Below are 19,657 nucleotides of genomic sequence, written 5' to 3' on the forward strand. Positions count from 1 at the left end.
AGCCCCCTGGGGCCTCTACCCCGCTCCCCAAGGCCTGTCCGGGGGCTCAGGCAAGAGCAGCACCTGCTTGAAGGTGTGCACGGCCTCCTGGCGCTGGCTGAAGTGCTTGAAGAGCAGCTGCAAGGCCCCCGAGACCAGCGGCGCGTAGTCGTGCATGGTGAGGTGAATGAGCACGCGCAGGAACGTGCGGCCGCCCTCGTCGTCCACCTCCAGCATGCTGCTGGTCTTCCTGCGGCGCCAGGGACAGTCATGCTGGGCGCTGGGCACCGGGCTCCCCACCGCCCATCCTGCCACCCACCAGCAGACGCCACACCCCATGGAATTCGCACTCGGGATAGTGACCCCAGCCACATCCCGAAACTCCAAGGGAGCCCCGTGTTCCCTGAGATCCCGCAGGACTCCCCTTGATCACACAGCTGAAGCGGGGACTCTGCAGGGGACCCGACCCACAGGACTCCCTCCACCAAAGGGTTCGTGGAGATGGGCTGAGGGTCGGGAACGGAGGTGGGGAAAATTCCCGTCAGTTGTACCGATCTCTAAGTAAAATGCAGCCTTTCCTTCAGTGAGGAGAAGCTGGGGTACCGGCGATTCTGTCACCAGTGACAGTCACAGATGTTCGTGCATCGCCTTACAGTGGTTACAGAAATTGTGAATCCCGTTCACATGCACTGTTCCTTCGAAATCACGGTACTAATTACCCCCCCCAGCTCAGCTGGTTACTTAATGTGTTAATAAAGATCCACAGATCTGTCACTTCAAATTTGTTTTCTTCAATATTTTGATAACTGCGTCTCAAAGCTCTTGGTTTCCTTTGTAACTGATGTGCTTTATTTTATGAATTTAAAAATGTCCTTCTGATTCGGGGTTCCTGGGCTTCACTAAATGCCAAGGGCACAGCACAGAGACGGTGCTGCCCCCAGCTCCCAGGCGACCTCTCCCCACCCCAGCACTGTGTACAGCGGGCTGTCCCCTACGCCTCCCCCTGCTCCCCTCCAGCTACCTGGGCCAAGTCCCAATGTAGATAGAGCCACGACTGCTCTGGGTAAGGGCAGGGGAATGACCGAGGTGACACGAGGGCCCAAGTGGCCCCTATGTCCCTGGGGCTAGGTAGGCATGAGAGGGCAAAAGCACACAGCCAAGGAGACTCCCGCCCCAGAGCCCAGTAAAGGTCCTGCAGACCCAGGAGGAGGGGCCGCTTGGAGAACCCCAAGGAGGGGAGTTTGCACAACTGTGTCAGCATCATCCACCCAACCCCACACACCAGCCCCCAACTGAACCCTGGCCTCACCCCACTCCGAACATGGCCTCCGCCTGCTCCCCGATGCGGTCCAGGTTCATGTTGGCGGCTGTGGGGAGCAAGGGTGAGTGGATGGGGGCAGGTGGCAGGTCCGTGCCCAGGAAATATGGGGAACACAGGGGTGAGGGAGCAGGGAGGCACCCGAACCACCTGCTCCCTGCACTGGTTGGGTGGCAGCCGCACCTTCATGCTCCTTCCCAGGGTGGGGGTGGAAGCCAGCCGCGGCGGGGACCAGAGCAGCCCCACTACCCTGCAGGGCCCAGCAGAGTTCTGAGCTGGACACCAGGGGACCTGGGTCCTGCTCTGGTTCAGCACCTGACAGCGTGACCTCAGGCAAGTCCCCACCTCTCTCTGGGCCTCAATTTCTCCATTTAGGAGATGGAGAGAATGATGTTTGCCTCTGCCTCTCACCATGGCAATTAAATGGGCTGGGTGGGAAACAGAGGCAGGGCTGGGGAGCTGGACCCGAGGTGTCCCCCAGCCCCCATCCCACTAATGTGTACCCCTGGGTGAGTCACACAACTTTAGCCTGAAGGTGGGGGAAGGCAAGGGTCAAGGCTCACTTGTGGAGTCGAAGGCCGGAGCTGTTCCGTCAGCCCCACTGTCCTGCATGGGAAACACTTCCACAAACTCCTTCTTGAAGACGGACAGCAGGTAGGAGATGCGGTAGTCCAGGCGGACGTTGAGGATGAACTGGAGAAGCGGGGAGGGATGGGGTGAGGACTGGGATGCAGTCAGAAGGCCAGCCGCACCCCAGGAAGGGGGAAGGGGTACCCCGAATGAGCTCTAGCACTCAGGGATCTCGGCATAGATGTTCCAGCTACCCTAGGACATCACAAGCTAAAAAATCAAGACTCCTCTCCCCGGGGAGGCCCGGAGTGCCCTCTGCTCCTCTCCTGCCCCAGTGATGAGGGATGACACCTATTCTCCAAATGAGGCATAGATCACTCGTCCCTCCTTCCCAGGGAGGATGCTGACAGGAAAGAAAATGAAGCTCCCTGGACCCAGAGGCCAGCTCTCATCCTCCTCCCCTGCTCTGCCCGGGGCTGAAGGGCAGGGGAGTGTGGAACTAAAGACTAGCAGGGAGCAGGAGAGGCCAGTTTGGGGTGGGTGGGGTGGTGAGGACAGAGGGTTTACAGACACCCCTTACTGGCCTCTATCCTTTGGCCACACCCCAGGACGGTAGATCCGGAAGCCCTTAGTTCCTAGAATGAACCAGAACCCTCCAACTCCTTGACCAGGCCCTGCCCAGACTGGGTCCCCATGGTGGTCACTGCATTAGCCCTCCCATCTTCTGGTGGAAGCAAGGCAAAAGCAGGCATTCTGACCACCCCCAGGGTCCTACCAGCCCCTTCTCCCAGCGTTGCTAGGGGGTCTCAGATAAGACCCAGAACAGGAAAGACCGTGTCCGCCTCACCAGGGAATGAACCCTCAAAGCTCTACTTCTGCTCTAAAATCTCTGTAGGAAGGCAGTTAATCCCCTCCCCCCCTTCCCTTCCTCATCTGTACAGTGGAGGGACAGAGCTAGGCTTTAGTGCCCCCCAGAATCACCTGGGAGGCCAATGACAGCACAGTGAGCCTGCCTCGGATGCCTCTGATCAGTATGTGGGTCTGGGACGGGGCCCAAGAACACGCATTATTGAGTTCCCCGGTAAGGCCCATGCTGCTGCTGGTCCAAGCGCCACGCTTTGGAAACCACTGAGCTACATAGCCAATCACTGCAGAGCCCCCACTACTGGATACTGTGATCTGAGCAGGGGTTCACCAACCCCAACCTCCTTGTCCCAGGCCCCAACTCTCCTGCTCTATTCCCAACACTCTCCACCACTGTCCTGGCCCAGCCACCTGCAAGATTTCCAAGATCTTCAGCTTGGTCTCCATCACCACAATGTCCTCATTGTCCTCGAACTTGCTTCTGTCCAGTGGCTCAGTGGCACCAGCGCCGGCAGACAGGCTGGGGGCCCCAAAGACAGACTGCTTGCGGTTCAGCACCATGGTGGACATCATGTGGCCCACGCCCTGGATGGACCGACGCACGTTCTTGCCTGCGGAGCGAGAAGCACCAGAGGGTTGCAGGGTGCCCATCAGGAGCCCTGGCTCTGGCTTTGGCTCTGGCTCTGTCAGAGGCAGGGCTAACCCAGAAAGGCTTTCTGTGGGAGGTGAGCTTTAAGCCAAACCTGGGTAAAGAGGTTTGGTCAGGGCAAAGGTTAACTGTGTGGGGAGAGCAGTGAGGATTCTTTCATGGGGCATCCTGAGAGCTGCTACAGAGCCTGGGGGACACAAGGGACACCGTGCATGGAGCAGGATGCACCAGGTGTCAGACAACGCACTTTTTGATTAGAGGTTTTTGTGCCACCCCTGGGCGTGTCCCTGAGAGCCGGGCTGTGTCTGTGGTCACATGTCTCCCGCCCACTCCCCTGTCTGACTGGGAGCTCCTTGGGCAGGGCCTGTGTCTCCCCTCCTTCTGCATTATCTCCCCTCTGGACCAAGCTGTGTTGGAAGACAACTGCCCAGGGCCCCAGAGTCTCCACGGCGCCGGGACAGGGGCCCCTCTGGTCCAGCAGAAGCCAGGAGGCAGGCTGCACAGGGGGCTGATCAGAGTGGACTGTGGTGCTAGGAGGAGAAGGAGGAAGGCCCAGGCTGGGTGAGGGCGGGGATGTGTGGCCCTGGCCACTAGGTCTCACCGCCTGAGTCATCGTAGGCCTGCAGCATGGCCGGGGGGCCCTGCACGCAGTCGATGATGCCCAGCAGCGTGCGAGTGAGCCGCAGCAGCTCACTGAAGCTGTAGAAGCCGAAGTAGATGAGGTTGTGCGCCAGGCTGACTACCTGCGGGGTGGGGGGGAGGAGGCAGGGCCTGAGGTGAGCAGGGGCGGGGCCTCGCAAGGGGCGGGGCCAGGATGGGAAAGCAGGGCTGAGCCCCTGTCAGGAGGGTGTGACGGGAGGTTGTGATGAAGTTCCTTGGAAAAGGCAGGACCTCTGGGGGCATGGGTCCGAGAGGACCGCAGCTAACCCCAGTGGGCTACTGAGGAAGCGAGGCCTGCAAGGAAAGCTACTGGGGGGTTGGGGGGAAAGAGAAGAAAGGCAGGAAGGTGGGGTGATCCTCGCAGGGGCCTGCAGGGGTGAATGGAGGGCCCCCGCACAAGTCCTCTCTCAGGTGGCCGGGGAGAAGCTTCCCCCTTGGGGAGCCCCGGCGGTCTATGTGGGCTCCCTGAACTGGCTGGGGCACGGTGGCAAGTTAGGTCATGGAGCCCTCAAAGCACCCCTGGGGGCAGCTGAGGCCTAGAGCCCTCCCCCCCAACGCCAACCCCTTGCCGCCCCCCCGCCCTGCAACCTCGAAGGTGAGCTTGTTCTTCTCCTCGTTGGCAAAGGGCACGGCCTCGCTGACCACATTGTTGAGGTAGTCCTCCACGAAGTCCATGGTGCTGGCAAACTTGTTCTTCTTGTCATCGCGAGAGGCATTGAGGTTGGAGTCGTAGCTGGGGGTCGGGGGAGGCAGTGAGGTATAAGGGTCGCTGAGATCCCCCCAGCCCAGCCTTGCCTGGCCCACCCTCTGCCCCCCATCTCACTCCTTGATGGTGATGGCTGTGGGGATCTCAGTCCAGAGGCGGGCGAACTTGACTGGCGTGACCAGCTCCTGGGGGTCCCTGTCCACGTGCACGTGCAGCATCAGGTGGCAGAAGGAGGCGCGCAGATCAAAGGGCAGCATCTCATCTGCCATGCACAGGAAGATGAGCTCAACGCCCAGCTGCTGGGAGATCTCATCGATGGCCAGGTACTGGCGGTCCAGGCACATGCGGGCAAAGAGCTTCAGCTGGTACCTGCAGGGCAGGGTGGAGGGTGAGCCTTCGGCAGGCAGGTGCCGGTGAAGGCCACCAGCACTTGGGCTCAGGCCGGGCGGAGGCCTTGGGAGAATGGCAGAGGGACTTAGGTCAAACCAGGCACCCACCAGCGTCACAGAAAAGACACAATTCTGAGCGAGCGTTTGCAGCGCTCCCCTTCCTTTCGAAGAAAGAAACCACTTCTGGCTCAGCCAGGACAGGTGTTCACGGGAGGAGAGCTGGCTGATCGAGAGGCTGGGAGAGGCAGGGGAGGGAAGCGCAGCAGGGGGACAGGCCTCCGCAGAGCAGCGGGTACAGAGCCCCGACAGGAGATCGGCTGAAAGGAGGCCTGCAAATGGCCCTGCTCTGCATGGGGTGCTGGCCTGCCCTCAGCTTTCTGCTCAGAGCCCTGCCTTATCCGCCGTGGCCCTGGCACCAGATGGCCTGGGTTTGAACCATGGCCCCTTATGAAGGAAGTGTGACCTTGGGCAAGTCCTTTCACCTCCTGTGCCTATCTCCCCAACTCTGAGGGTGACAGTAGTCATGGGGCTGCGGTGAGGCTTTCGTGAGTGGCCAGGGGAAACACTTTGAATTATGGCAGGCACTGGCTAAGTGGTTATCTAGTAATCTTATTTTTTAAATAAATATGCGTGTACACAGGTTCAGGTTCATTCAGGCCCCGTCCCTGGACTGAGCTCTTTGGGCGACATTCAGCCTCCCCAGGGAAGGCCACACAGCTGCGGGAGCTCATCCCTCAGCCGGGATTGGCTGCCGGCCTTCCGAGAAGGCCCAAGGGCAGCAGAAGCGCTGAGGACGGGGAAGGAGCTGGGCCCCCAGAGGCACCTGTAGTAGCTAAGCACGTTCTCGTCGTGAGCATTGCCCGCCCGTGCCTCCTGCGCCAGCTGCCTCACGCTCTTCTCGTGGTGCTCGTTATTCTTGTCCGTCCACGTGAGCCACACCTCCTCCTCTGAATACTCGATGCTCAGGTACTCGTGGGACTGAGCCATCTCCTTCACTGGCCGAAGCCTGCGAACCAGGGCCGTGCGTCACAGCGAGTGGGGGCGGTGGGGGGCCGGGGGAGAAGGGTGGCTAGGATGCCAGGCCAGAGCGCCCCCACATGCGTGCCCAGCTGCACAGACCCCCTCCTGGAGTTTGGCCGAGTGCCAGCTCAAATAAACACACTCCTCAGACCACGAGCTTCTCAAGGACAGAGGATCTGGCTCAGTCCCCGAGGCGTCCTTGCTCTCACAGTGCAGGCACAGAGCATAGACAGCCAGAGGGATGGTTCCAGTCTGCACGCGCCCGGGGCCCGAGTTCTAAAGGGCCTGAGGAGCAGGGCAGGGAAGAGGCGGGGCTGTAGGCAGGGGACAGCGCAATGGCTCACTCGGTCTGGATGAGAATGTCGCTGTTCTTGGGGTCCAGCACGCACTTGCAGATGAGCTCTTGGGTGACGGGGATGGCGATGTGGTTGGACACACACAGGTCAGAGAGGTAGTCCAGGAACCTGGGGTGGGGACCGTGGGGGTGAGGAGGGAGCTCAGACACCAGTCCCTGGTGGGGATGCACCCCACTCTCCTCCAAAATATTGCACAACTGGTTCAATACAGGCATCAATCCTCTGGTTTTGAGATTGGGCCACAATCAGGAGGGGTCCCCAGGGAAGGGCTGCAGAGGCTAAGGCCTCAGACATGAGGCACTTTACCAGTGGAGGCAAGGGTCTTTCACTGTTTGAACGATCACAGTCAGCGCCCGCCACCCCTATACCCTGGGAGAAAGGGGGCGGGTGCAGCGTGGGAGGTGGGCTGGTGGGCTCACCGGGGCTCCCGGTTCTTGCGCACGAGGCTGACGAAGGTCTCCACCTCGGTCTTGGTGATGTGCTTCTCCAGCAGTTTACGATTGTTGTGCAGCAGGGCGGTGATGGTGTCCTCCGCCAGGATGTCGTAGCCAATCTGAGATTGCATCATCCCAAACTGCTTGGCGATGTGCTCCTGGAGAACAGATGAGCTGAGTGGCAGGGGGCCCGGCTCTGCTCCCGCAAGCCCCCCCGCCCCAGGGCCTGGGGACTCCCACTAGCAAGGCAGAGGTCCGGGGGAGGAAACCCGCTCTGAGCAGCAGACTGGGTTTGCCTAACAGACTTCTTCAGCTCACACAGCCTATCTCCCGACCAGAGCAAAGCCTCCGTGAGGGGGGAACTGCCTTGTGGGACTGGCTGCATTATCTGTGGGGCCCGGGGCAAAATGAAACAGCAGAACCCTTCTTCGAACATCGGGACTTTCAAGATGGCCACAGCAGAGCATCGAACCCAGCTCGAGGCCCTTCTGGGTACGGAGACTGACTGCATAAAGCGGGCCCTACTGTCTGGGTCCCTAATGTATCCCCAGAGCCTAAAGCAGCGCCTGGTATATAGCAGGTGTGCACTCTGCAGCAACTACCTGCGGGGCGGGGGGGGGGGGGCAGGAGGGAGCAAGCCGGCGAGCAGGTGAGCATGAGCAGGGCCACCCCAGCCGGGAAGGCTCAGGCCAGGTGTGGCAGCACACCTGGTTCTTGCGGTAATCCTCCTGGGAATGCCGCAGCACCCGGTAGCAGAGACGGAACATGTGCTGGTAGGGGGCGTTCTTCTGGTCCGACAGCTCTTCCAGTCGCACCAGGGGGCCCTCACCCCCCTTTTCACGGAAAGGGGCCTTCAGAATGCCAAAGATCTGGGGGAGTAGAGAATATAAGGAGTGATCCCCCTACACCTGTCTGCATCCCTCATTATCCCAGGAACCCTTGGCCCCAAAGTCACCCTGCCCCAAAGCCACACTGACAGGAACCCCTAGCTGATTCTAAGCTGGATGGAGAACCGAGCCCACCCACCATCAGCCCCACTTCCAGCCCCCACTCCCTTCTTCTGGCTGGGATGTCACTGCTGGCCTCAGCCCACCCATCCCCACGTGACGAATGCCAACTCAGATCCTGGGCCTGGCTCAGAGTCTGGGGGAAGAGCTCAGGGCTGCCAAAGCTCATGGGTCTGAGGTTAAGAGAAAAGGCAGGCGGGTGTGGCCAGAGCCTAAGAGACAAGCTGCAAGCCAACCTCATTAAAAAAAAAAAAAAAAAAAAAATCATGTAGGGCACCAAGGTGGCTCAGTTGTTAATCGTCTGCCTTGGGCTCAAGTCATGATCCTAGAGTCCCAGGATCAATTCCCAAGGCAGGCTCCCTGCTCAGCAGGGAGTCTGCTTTCCCTTCTGACCCCCCCCCCACCTCAAATAAGTAAAATCTTTTAAAAAATGTTAATGTAGGACGCCTGGGTGGCTCAGTTGTTAAGCGTCTGCCTTTGGTTCAGGTCATGATCCCAGCATCCTGGGATCAAGCCCCACATCCAGCTCCTTGCTCCGCAAGAAGCCTGCTTCTCCCTCTCCCACTCCCCCTGCTTGTGTTCCCTTTCTGGCTGTCTCTCTGTCAAATAAATAAAATTAAAAAAAAAAAAAAAACACCACTAATTCTTTTTTTAAAAATGTTAATGTAATCAATAAATTTTAAAAGCAAAGATTGGGTGAGTGTGAAAAACTTTTCTAGAAACCAAAGAAATACAACCAAATGGAGTAAGAAAAACTTCGTGGGATCCTGGGTCAAAAAACAAGCATTAAAAAACACTTTGGGTAAAGTAGAAGAATCTGATATGGTATCATTACTAATTTTCTTATTGTGCTGACAGTATTGTGCTTACGGAGGACAATACCCTTATTCCAGGAGATGAACACTGAAAAACGTAAGGGTGAGGCTCACCCCATTTGGAAATCCACAGATGCACAGTTACATCAAGCCAAACCGGCAAAATGGTAACAAGTGGATTCGGGCCGTGTTTGTACAGTGTTCACTGTACTATTCTTGCATTACTTTCTCAATATTTGAAAAGTTTCACAATCCGGGGCACATGCGTGGGTGCCTCAGTAGGTTAAGTGTCTGTCTGCCTTTGGCTTGGGTCATGATCCCAGCGTTCTGGGATCAAGCCCCACATCAGGTTCCCTGCTCCGTGGGAAACCTGCTTCTCCCTCTCCCACTCCCCCTGCTTGTGTTCCCTCTCCCTCTGTCAAATAAATAAATAAATATCTAAAGGAAAACTTTAACTTAATTTAAAAGAGAGATAAAAGTTTTACAATCAAAACTTAGAAAAAAATATTTTTTTAAATTATCCCCACACCCAGTGTGGGACTCGAACCCACGACCCCGAGATCAAGAGTCACATGCCATGGACTGGCTCAGCCAGCCAGGTGCCTCAGAAATAGTATTTTTTTAAGGATATTATTTATTTATTTGAGAGAGAGAGAGGGAGAGACAGCGGGAGCTGCAGGGAGTGGCAGAGGGAGAGGAAAAAGCAGACTCCCTACGGATTGGGGAGCCCGATGTGGGGCTCAATCCCAGAACCCCAAGATCATGACCTGAGCCAAAGGCAGACACTTAACAACTGAGCCACCCAGGTGCCCCCCTTTTTTTAAAGCACAAGTTCTGGGGGCTCCTGGCTGGATCAATCTGCAGAGCATTCGACTGTTGATCTCCAGGCTGTGAGTTCAGGCCCCACACTGGACGTAGACCTTACTTAAAAAAAAAAGAAAGAAAGAAAGAAAAAAAAAAAAAGCACAAGTTCCAGAGCAGACATCCTGAGTTCAGATCCTGACCCTGCTGCTTTCTAGCTGCAGACTCTCAGTCAAGTCGTTCCAACCTCCACGTGTCGGTCTCCTCACAGGTAACATGGGATAATAATAGTATCTCCCCCAGGTGGACAGGATCAACCAAGCCAATAGGTGTAGGGCACTTAGGGCAGTGTCTGGGGCATGTGGCCCAGGGCTCAACAAATACTCATTTTCCAAAAAGGGGTGAAGAGAAGCTGCAGAGAGACCAAAGCTCCACTGCGGATGGGAAAAGGTTCCTCTTCTGGACACCCAGCCCCTCCCCCAAGGCCCAGACCCGCCCCTCCCGTTTGAGGATGCACACACCTGTTTGAGGATGTTCTGTTCTCTCATCAGCTTCTGCCGCTCCCGGTTGGGCTTGGTGACCATGATGTCCAGCACATTCTGCCCATTGTTGGGGACGTCGCTGACGAAGAACACCAGGTCCTCCAGCAGCTGGATGACAAACCTTCATGAAGGGACAGCAGGGATGACAAGTGTGAGGCACCGACCTAGGGAAACACCCCCAGGACCCAGGGGGCCACACGCCCCTCACAGGCAACTAGCTCTGCCCCAAACATGCTCTCATCAAGCCACTCGCCTGCCCTGCTATCCAGAGCACAAAGCCCATCATCGGCTTTCAACTTTGCTCCCCAGCTTCACCCCAAAAGGCTCTCAAAACACACCCCTCACTCCACCCACCCTGGATTCCAAAGTGCCCCCGGGACAAAGAATCTCAGTGTACTCGGATCTGGAAAGGAACAACAGGGCACAAGGTGTCTGGGGTGAAGGGCCCTGCATTTCTGTCCAGATCCTGCCACTTACTAGCTTTGTGACCATAGACAAGTCTCTTAACTTCTCTGAGTCTGAACCCTTCATCAGGGTTAGTTCTGGGAGCACATGAGCTGTGAGGCAAGAGCCAGGGGCCACCAGAACTTGTAGGAACCAGTCCCCACCTCTGTCTCCCCAACCCCAGCCAGCCAAGACTGCCCGGCTTCTGCTTTGTGACTTCTTGGTTCATGAAATGCAGACCCTTCGAGGACCCAGCCGTGCGGCCCACCTGCGGTCATTTTGGCTGATGAAGCCCTCATTGAGTTTCTCCACAGCACTGGCCAGCATGGAGCTGGCATCGTTGGCGAAGTCCAGGTCTCGGATCTCAGACACGGGCACGGACACGATGGCAAAGGCCTCCTTGTCCTCCTTGGTGGGGCAGGTGCCCAGCTAAAGGGAGAGAGGTCAGCCGGGCACTGAGGGACAAGCCAAGGCCCCTGCCCCAGTCTCCCAGTACCAGCCCCGCAACCCCGGGCGGCTCGCACCATGAGCCGAATGGGCCGCTCCTCCTCAATGTCAATGGGCACGTTAGTGCTCTGGATCCACGTGTTGGTGCAGAGGTGCCGCAGCCGGACATAGGAGTTCCTGGAGGCGGGGCCGGGGGCAGGCCTCAGAGTGAGTCCCAGAAGCCCGCCCCGCCCCACAAGGGCGCCACATCTCCACATGACTCCATGGGGCCATGAGACAAGGGAGACCAGTCCCCTCCCAGGAGAAGCCCAAGCCAGAGAAGAGTGGCCAGCAAATGGCCCCAGGCCCTGTGCTGCTCCTCCGCACGTGCCTCGCCTGCAGCCCCAAACCCAGAGCGTTCCAAAAGCTGGAGCTTGTTTGTAAACTTGAAACCAAGATTCATTTGGACAAATGAGACTACTTAGATATTTATCCCACTTCACGGCAAGATGCGTGCGTCTCAGAGCAGAAACATTCTTGTCTGATTACGAAATGTAATTACCTTTCTGAAATGAAAAACAATCTGAATCTCAAAACGCACCTGGCCCCAAGAGCTTCAGGTGAGGGCTGGTTGGCCTACAGTGAGGGACACCATTACGTCTCGCGTCAGCCCTGTTTTGGGTACACTTGATACACCTACTGTCAGATCAGGCAGTCAGGGCAAAGGGCCTGAGGTCAGACACCTAGTAAATGCCAAAGCCTGACTGACACCTGGGGAGTTTCTTGACATTATGTCCTAGCATCTAGGGTTGGGGGGCCTTAAAGATCGGGGATCCCGGTCCCCCCCTGCCTCCCACCCCGTGGACAAACTTGTGCAGCCTGTGCTTGAGTGTGCAGAGAGTGAGGGGGGCAGGTGGCTGATGAAGAACACCGAAGAGAAGGCATTTTGATGAAGCAGCCAGCACAAGGCAGCACCGCCTGTGACCAGAACCCAGGGCCGGGCACACGACATGCGTTAAGTAAAGGATAGATGCCTACCGCTCTAAAAGCTTGGTCCCCAGAGGGGCAGGACAGGCAGGTCCTGAGGCCAGAGCTCAGGAGGACAGAGGAGCGTGGGATACAGGGAGCCCAGAGACAGGACGGCACAGCCTGGGCACCCCCGTCAGCCCCCAGGCACACAGCACCTACTTACCGGGGCACAAAGGAGTCAGTTTTCTGCAGCGTAGTGGGGTCCAGCTCAAAGAGGGAGGCGATGTCATTGCCATGGGGCACAGCCACCAGGCGGTACTTGATCTTCTCTCCAGCGTTCCGGCGACCTACACGACTCTGAGCACCCTGGGATGAGGACCCCAGCTCAGACAGAAGCCCCTCCCTGCTCTCAGGCCCCCCCAAAACCATCTGGGATCCCACCCAAGAGGCCTTCTCCCTCCAGCTCGCCTCCCAGGGTTTCCTGGCTAACCCCCACGGTCCCTCCCCACCGCGGGCCCTGGAGCCCTGCTCAGGTCCTCACCATTCCTGCTGCCTTGGGATCACAGGCCTCACCCTTGTAGCTGGGGTTCTCCTGGACAGACACAAAGGATGGGCACAGCTACTGGATATGGAGCTACGCTCACATGACCCCCACCCCAAAACAAGGTCCACATAGGGCCCTATGTTGGGGCAGACGGTCCCTCACCCTCCTGGAGGTGCCCACCCCAGTGCTAAAGCCCAAATCACTCCTGAGGAAGCCACTAATGAGAGCTCCCAGGCCCTGCCCTTCTCGCCCTTTTCATGGACCTGCAGATGAGAACACACACACATACAAACACACACATGCAAACGCCCCAGTATACACAAGCCTGCATATTATGGACAGACATACATGTGGACTGTAAGTCATATGAGGAGTGGGAACCTGGCTTGCTGGGGACTCCCCAGTGCCCAGAGGAGCTCCTGGCACAGAGCAGAGGCACAGTAATATTCAACGGACTTATTTGCAGTCACACACTTATTTGATAGTATTTGTTAAAAGCAAGGGTGCAGCTAAGCCAAGGTCCACAGACACGTGTGTCCATGCGTGCAGACGTGAGCCCGACTTCCAGGCTCACACGCGCCCATGTGCCCACACAGCCTGAGCTCCCAGGCGCCCTCTCCCACCCCGCTCACCTCGGCAGCCAGGTAGTTGCCCGTGGCCAGGTGCTTGAAGCGGTAGAGGCCGTTCCAGTGGCCAGCTCCTCCACGGCAGGGGTCGTGGTGGACCACCTTGGAGGGGCACAGGGGTGAGGCAAGGAAGAGAGACTGGTGGCCAGGGAGGGGTACTCAGACCCCAGGGAGGCCTGGAGAGCTCTGGGTAAGTGGCACCCGGACCCCCACGCCGGGCTCTACATGTCCTACCCTCCAGGGTGATGGGGGGGAAAGGGGCGGGGCCCACGGCTGGCGAGGAGGGCTGGGTCCTGGGTAAAAGGCAAGCTCTGACCTCCACTTCCCAGAGGGCATTGGAGCTGGTGGCCGAGGTGGCGGACTGACGCAGTGTGGTACGCAGAAACACCTGCAGCTTGCCCTTGTACTCGTCACACGTCAGGAACTTCTCCTGCTCCGCGTGGAACAGTCGCACCACATCTCCCTGCAGCCATGGGCCATGGGCTCAGGATGGACCAGGACCTCCCTGGGGGCCAGCCCCCCCTTCCCCACCCCACCTCAGATGTGGGCGCAGCTGGCACGGCCCCTTGTGCTCCTTGCAGAGCCAGCAAGCAAAGGGCCGGACGTGAGCCAAGCCCCCCAGAAGGGTTGCTAGGGCCAGGGGCCGGACTCTTAGCCAGGCACTCTTCCCAGACCCCAGATTGAGACCCTCCAGGGCAGGGCATGCTCTTATCCAGAAGCTTCCCCAGCTTCCTATGTCAAGCCCACCGTTGACTGTCTCCTTCCCTGATTTGCATCTCTAGGGACCCCACCTGACCTCTAAGGGCCAATCTCGAGTCACCCTCTCTATTAAGGCTGGAGGGATATCACCTCCTGGGGTCCTCCCAGACCCACGGCTGCACCTCCCTAGGTGAATATGGGTAATTCTTGCCCATTTCTTCTGCTCCCATGGGCCTGAAACAGCTGGAGTGCAGAGACTATGGCCTATTCATCTCCAGAGCTCTGGACACAGAGATCAAGTCTGGACCCTGGTTCTGCTTCCCAAGCTGTGTGACCTTGGATAAATCCCTTAAGATCTCGGAGCCTCGGTTTCCTCTCGTGCAAAATGGGGATATTAGGACCTCCTTGCAGAAATTGTGAGGGCCATGATTTGTATGATGAAGAAACCCTGCCCATTTCCCACGTGCCAGCTGCCACGTGAGCCCTTTACAGGGACTTCCTCACCCCATCCTCACCCAAAGTGCCTGGATACCTATATCATTATCCCCATTTTACAGGTGGAGAGACTCAGGCAGAGAAGGTAAGTAAGTGTCCTGCCGAGGGTCACACAGCTAGTGGTGAAGCTGTGGTGCAGCTTCGGAACCCCCACCTTTCCCGTTCCTCCGGCAGCGGGCCTGCAACTGGCAGGCTCTCAGGGCATGGCTGCCACCCCTGTTCCTGTTCCTAATGACATTCTCTGGCTTCCCTACCCAGCACCTAGCTGTGCGCGTGAACGCGCCAGGGAGCGAGCAGGTGAAGATACACAGATTAAACCCGTTACTTTGGCAGAGCGTCAGGACTTCTGTATGCACACGGTACAGGGCAAAAGCCAAAAACGGGATGGGCTCTGTGAACTAGGCTGCCTGACCTCCAATATCCAAGCCGTGACCGGTTCACCGAAACCATGGGGTTCAGCCCAGTGATGCTTCACTGTCTAAAGGCCATACACAGATTTGGGGGCAGGAATGTGTAATCAGAGAAGGCTTCTGGGAAGAGGTGGCACACAGGCTGAGGCTTGGTTGATATGTGGATGATGTACAGGCTTAAGGGAGGGAGAGAAAGGCCTTTGGGGGCGCCTGGGTGGCTCAGGTGGTTAGGCGACTGCCTTGGGCTCAGGTCAGGATCCTGGAGTCCTGGGATTGAGTCCCACATGGGGCTCTCTGCTCAGCGGGGAGTCTGCTTCTCCTTCTGACCCGCCCCCTCTCTTGCTCCTCTCTCTCTCAAATAAAAAAATCTTTAAATAAAAATCTTTTTAAAAAATAAAAAAGAGGGACGCCTGGGTGGCGCAGTTGGTTAAATGACTGCCTCCGGCTCAGGGCGTGATCCTGGAGTCCCGGGATCGAGTCCCACATCAGGCTCCCAGCTCCATGGGGAGTCTGCTTCTCCCTCTGACCTTCTCCTCGCTCATGCTCTCTCTCACTGTCTCTCTCTCTCAAATAAATAAAATAAAATCTTAAAAAAAAAAAAATTAAAAAAAAAAAAATAAAAAAAAAAAATAAAAAAGAAAGTTATTTGGACAGAGCATGGGTAGAGGGGGGAGGGGGAGGTGCTGAGCCCCTCGGCGCCTGCCAACCCCTATGCCCCAGCACCCATGCTAGCGGGTCTGGAACCAGGGCACAGGCCCTGACTCAGCAACCTCAGGCCCTTGCCTAAGAGGGCACAGGGCAAAGGGCAGGGTGCCTAGCCTGGCTCCACAGAGCCAGCGTGGGGGAGGGGACAGGGTGCTCAAAGGATCTGGGCCCCATGGTGAGGGGATGGGGACCCCTAGTCCTCTGGCACACCCTTAGCAAGAGAAAAAAACGGAGGCTAGCAGGGACCCAGAAAGGATGCAGAGGGAGGCTCTGAGTCCAGAGACAGAAAAGGGTGGTCCAGCTTGTGGGGGGAGCGGGGGTTTGGGGTGCTGTGTGGAGGAAGGCTGAAGAGGGTGCAGAGCCTGAGAAGGGGGCACATAGAGGAGGAGAGTCAGACAAGGAGCAGAGCTGGGCAGGGGGAGGTAGGGGAAGGGGGCCCCCGGCAGGTGGCAACGGGGGTGGGGGAGGTGGGGGGCGGCAGTTCTTACCCCTTTCAACACCTCCTCCAGGTGGTCTCGGAACTGCATGAACAGGTTGATCTTCCAGCTGGTGTTGCAGTTCACGGAGTTGACCTGAGGAAGGGCAGAGAGAACACTGACTGACACCAGGTGGACCCCCAGCAGATGGAGGATGGGGTGCGGAAAGGCCCAGAGTGAGGGGGTTGGGGGCGGACCAGCCCAGCTCCCGTCAGAGCAGAAGGAGGAAGTGCTATCTCTCAGCCAGAGTCCACCCCCCACCCCGAGGTCCCAGCCCAGCTGCACTGGGGCTGCTGGCCTGGAGGGTGAAGAATGGGGCAGAGGAGCGGCAGCAGGCCAAGGCAGGACTGGAGGCCGAGAGCAGGGTAAGGAGGGGATGTCTATGCCCTCAGGGCCCCCCCAGCCACTCACCTCCTTGCAGCCCACGTTGTCACTGAGCTCGTAACTGCTGGCATGCAGAGGCTGCCCGGCATTGACAGGGTTCAGGATCACCTTGTCCCCCACCACTACCTATGGGCACGGGAGCAACAGGGGGCAGGTGGGAAGGGCATCTCTCTGATCTCAGTCTGTCCCTCTAAGAAATGGGCACAACCTCCCCCAGTGCCCCCATCGGAGGCCCCATAGAAGCCCCTCTGGAGCTGTGGCCTGCATCTCCCACCGGGCCCCTCCAGCCCTGGCCGGTCCTTACGTTGTCCCCATTGCTCCGCAGCTTCCAGAAGGGCTGGATGAAGAGCCAGGAGCCCTCATTGCCTGTCGCATCCAGCGTCACGCGCATGGCGTTCTTCTCCAGCAGCGCCGGCAGCCGCTTATTCACGGTCAGGTACTTGTTGCTCTTCATATGCAGGAGCTAGGGGGCAGGCGGGGTGCAAGTGAGGGTGCTGGGCCCCAGGAGGCCAGCCCCACAGGGAGGGGGGCTCTTGGGACCCAATGGACATTGGTCACAGCTGGACACACATACGGTGTCAGATACACAGACGTAAACACCCAACCTGAGAGACATGCAGCCATGCACACGAACACACGCCCCCCGTCCGGCACCTGCGTGATCACAAAAGAAGCCAGCATTTCTAAACACTCTCTGTGTGTTCGCTCATGTAATCTTACAACGACCAAAAGGGAAGCGCTATCACTGGCCTGATTTTACAGATGGGGAAACAGAGGCACTGGAAAGTTAAGGAACTTGCCCCCGAGTTCCCAGAGCCAAGACTGGAACTCAGATTCCAGCATCTGCGCTGGTGACCGGTGAGCAGAGAAGCCACCCATGGGCACAGTTCCTCAGGCCATGCCGTAGGAGGCACGATATGCAGTCTCAGAGACAGTGCCGGGGCCACCCGCTGGGGACACAGCACCCCCCGCCGCCGCCCCAGGACACATCAGCCACCAGCCACCCCATCACCGGCCCAGTGTCTCCAGGGGGCAATGCGGTCTCACCTGGATCACGCTGCCGTACTTCACCACGTCCCCATGCACCTTCTTGTTCTCTGTGTCGTTCTGCTTCTGCTCCATCTGGGCCGCATGCTGCTTGGACACATGCAGAGGTGGACAACAGGCTCAGAAGCCTGCTCCTGTGGGGCCACATCCCCGACCCGCACACACATGTGTGCACGGATGCACATAAACACAAACACACACATGCACAGCTCCTGGCACTGTACCCAGAGTGACCCCCCAGAGACCATCTGGCCCATTCCCTCCATCTGAGAAGGGACTGATCCTCAGAGTGTGGAGGGGCAGCCTGAAGTCAGAGAGCAGGAGGCCCAGGAGAACTGAACCCTGATCCCCTGCCCCCTCCCCCCACCTCCTCTGGAGGGGACAGGCCAACAGGCCCGGGAGCTCCCTATGCTCTCAGACAACCTAAGCTATACCTCACTGCCCCCATCTTAGCAGAGTCCCGATGCCCCCAACATGGGACACCTGCCCAGCCCTAACCCTGACAGATGCGCCTAGTGCTCCTTCCTCCTCCTTCTTCTCCTCCTCCTCCACCCCTCTCCTCCGTGACCCTCCCTCCCAAAACTGTATGTGCTCCTAGCCACTGCCTCCAGGGAGCCCCCACTATTGGGCCACATCCAGCTCTGACAGATCCAACCCCAGTGGCCCTCAGGATTTGGTTGGCTTCCCACTAGGACCCTTTTTAGGCACTTCTGTCACTTTAACCAGGAAGCTGCCTAAGGATAGACTGACTCTATCTCCTCCATCAGATTGGGGGTTTCTGGAGACAGGGCTCTGTCTCCTCCATCAGACTGGCATTCCCTGAAAGCACTGGCCCCTCCGTGCCTTGCTTCTCCTCAGTCCCACTCTTTAGGCCTCATGACTGAGGAGGGGGCCAGGGTGGCTATGAGGGAAACTGGCCATGTACCACGTGACTTCCCACAAACCTACAATGTGTGATGACATGACTGTGTGTGTGTGTGCGTGTGTGTGTGTATGCGTGTGTGTGTGTCTGTGTGTGTCTGTGTGCATGCACATGGAAATGCCCTATACCCGGCCAGATCCCCAGTTCAGCCGCAGGAAGGATGCCGTTGACAGCCCCCAACCCAGGAAGAAAGATGGGATATTTATGACAGAGCTCTGGCAGCCCACCCCTGAACCCCCTCTTTCCAGCCCAGTTCATAGCTGTGGGGTGAGGCCCATCCTTCCCCATTTCATATCCACCTCCTCAGGGAAGCTGAAATCTAGTCCACCTTTCACTCACTGACCCATGTGCCCTGGACAGAGGGCCACACCAGCCCGGAGGAAGGAGCACCTCCTTCTAACTGGCACAAAGGGTCATACAGACAAGTGGATCACTGGGAAGGCACGCTACTTCCCCTCTTTCACCGCATTCGCATCCACGTATACCACTCTCTTGCATGCTGGGCTTCTGGACTCAGCCACCGGGCCCCTTTGTCTCTGATGAACAACATCCAACACCCGACATCCACGTGTGCCCAGCTCCCGTCAGGGAGCTCAGGCGCTCTGCTGCGCGCAAACCCACCTGCAACTTCTGGAGCAACACCACGTCGGCGATCTTCTCCTTGTCCTGCTTGGTCTGCTTGGCCTTCCAGTACTGCTTCTGGGCTGAGTAGCGGTTCATGGGACACACCTTGAAGAGGCAGTCTGTGGGAGGGCGGGCAAGGGCAGCGGGAGATCAGTTCATGCAGGGCTCGGCCTGCCACCCGACCCCCAAATCCCACCTCCACTCTACCCATCCCTCCTCACCCTCCTGCCCCACTAGGGCAGAGAGGTAGTGGTTGGAAGAACCCCAAAGAACGTGGAGAAGGTGCGAGGGCAGGATCTCACTTGGGAAGCAGACACATGCCCTCCTCCCTGTGGCGGATTTATCAGAGGCCCTTGAGTCCCGACCCCATGCCCATTCTGTGCCCACTTTTGTGGACATTGGTGGCTGACAGCTAATACCTACATCCTTCTCTGACTCACTGCCATCTTGCCCACAGATGCCTGGGAAGTTATATCCCATGCCATCCCTGACCCCCGCCCCCAAGAGCAGCTCACTCCGAGCTGCTGACACAGAATCATCGGGCCTCTGGAGGTGACCTGTGTGGGGGTCTGGTCATTCCCCAGCTCCCTGCAGTATCGCCCTGGAACCACATCCTTGCCTGGGACTTCCCTGGCCCTAAATGAGGAAGGCTCCCTCACTTTCTCCTCCTGAGACCCCTCCTCCATAGGCTCTGCTTCCAGAGAACTAGACCTAAGACCAAGCCACTCAAAACTCCATGAACATGTTCACTGTTCCAATTTTTATTTTGGAAAGCA

General features: G+C 57.9%; 1 protein-coding gene across 2 annotated transcripts in view; it reads right to left on the reverse strand.

Moving 5' to 3' along the window:
* ITPR3 (inositol 1,4,5-trisphosphate receptor type 3) overlaps positions 1–19,657 on the reverse strand; it is a 65,725-nt gene that overhangs the window by 20,801 nt on the left and 25,267 nt on the right. Inside the window, exons 3-25 of one of the 2 annotated variants that reach the window (XM_044255162.1) lie at positions 18,879–19,000; positions 17,336–17,422; positions 16,593–16,751; positions 16,316–16,414; positions 15,917–16,000; positions 13,436–13,582; positions 13,126–13,221; positions 12,491–12,541; positions 12,173–12,306; positions 11,079–11,178; positions 10,823–10,983; positions 10,090–10,231; positions 7,653–7,814; positions 6,931–7,103; positions 6,500–6,619; positions 5,959–6,141; positions 4,864–5,115; positions 4,629–4,773; positions 3,982–4,123; positions 3,143–3,342; positions 1,861–1,990; positions 1,289–1,346; positions 64–229 (exon numbers count right to left, since the gene is read on the reverse strand). In XM_044255162.1, the coding sequence (XP_044111097.1) occupies positions 64–229; positions 1,289–1,346; positions 1,861–1,990; positions 3,143–3,342; positions 3,982–4,123; positions 4,629–4,773; positions 4,864–5,115; positions 5,959–6,141; positions 6,500–6,619; positions 6,931–7,103; positions 7,653–7,814; positions 10,090–10,231; positions 10,823–10,983; positions 11,079–11,178; positions 12,173–12,306; positions 12,491–12,541; positions 13,126–13,221; positions 13,436–13,582; positions 15,917–16,000; positions 16,316–16,414; positions 16,593–16,751; positions 17,336–17,422; positions 18,879–19,000 (3,113 nt within the window). Of the gene's footprint in view, positions 1–63; positions 230–1,288; positions 1,347–1,860; positions 1,991–3,142; positions 3,343–3,981; positions 4,124–4,628; positions 4,774–4,863; positions 5,116–5,958; positions 6,142–6,499; positions 6,620–6,930; positions 7,104–7,652; positions 7,815–10,089; positions 10,232–10,822; positions 10,984–11,078; positions 11,179–12,172; positions 12,316–12,490; positions 12,542–13,125; positions 13,222–13,435; positions 13,583–15,916; positions 16,001–16,315; positions 16,415–16,592; positions 16,752–17,335; positions 17,423–18,878; positions 19,001–19,657 lie in introns of both variants that reach the window. The other variant, XM_044255155.1, reaches the window with a different exon arrangement.

Source organism: Neovison vison, chromosome 1 (assembly GCF_020171115.1).
Source record: "Neovison vison isolate M4711 chromosome 1, ASM_NN_V1, whole genome shotgun sequence".
In the NCBI taxonomy this organism is placed as follows: domain Eukaryota; kingdom Metazoa; phylum Chordata; class Mammalia; order Carnivora; family Mustelidae; genus Neogale; species Neogale vison.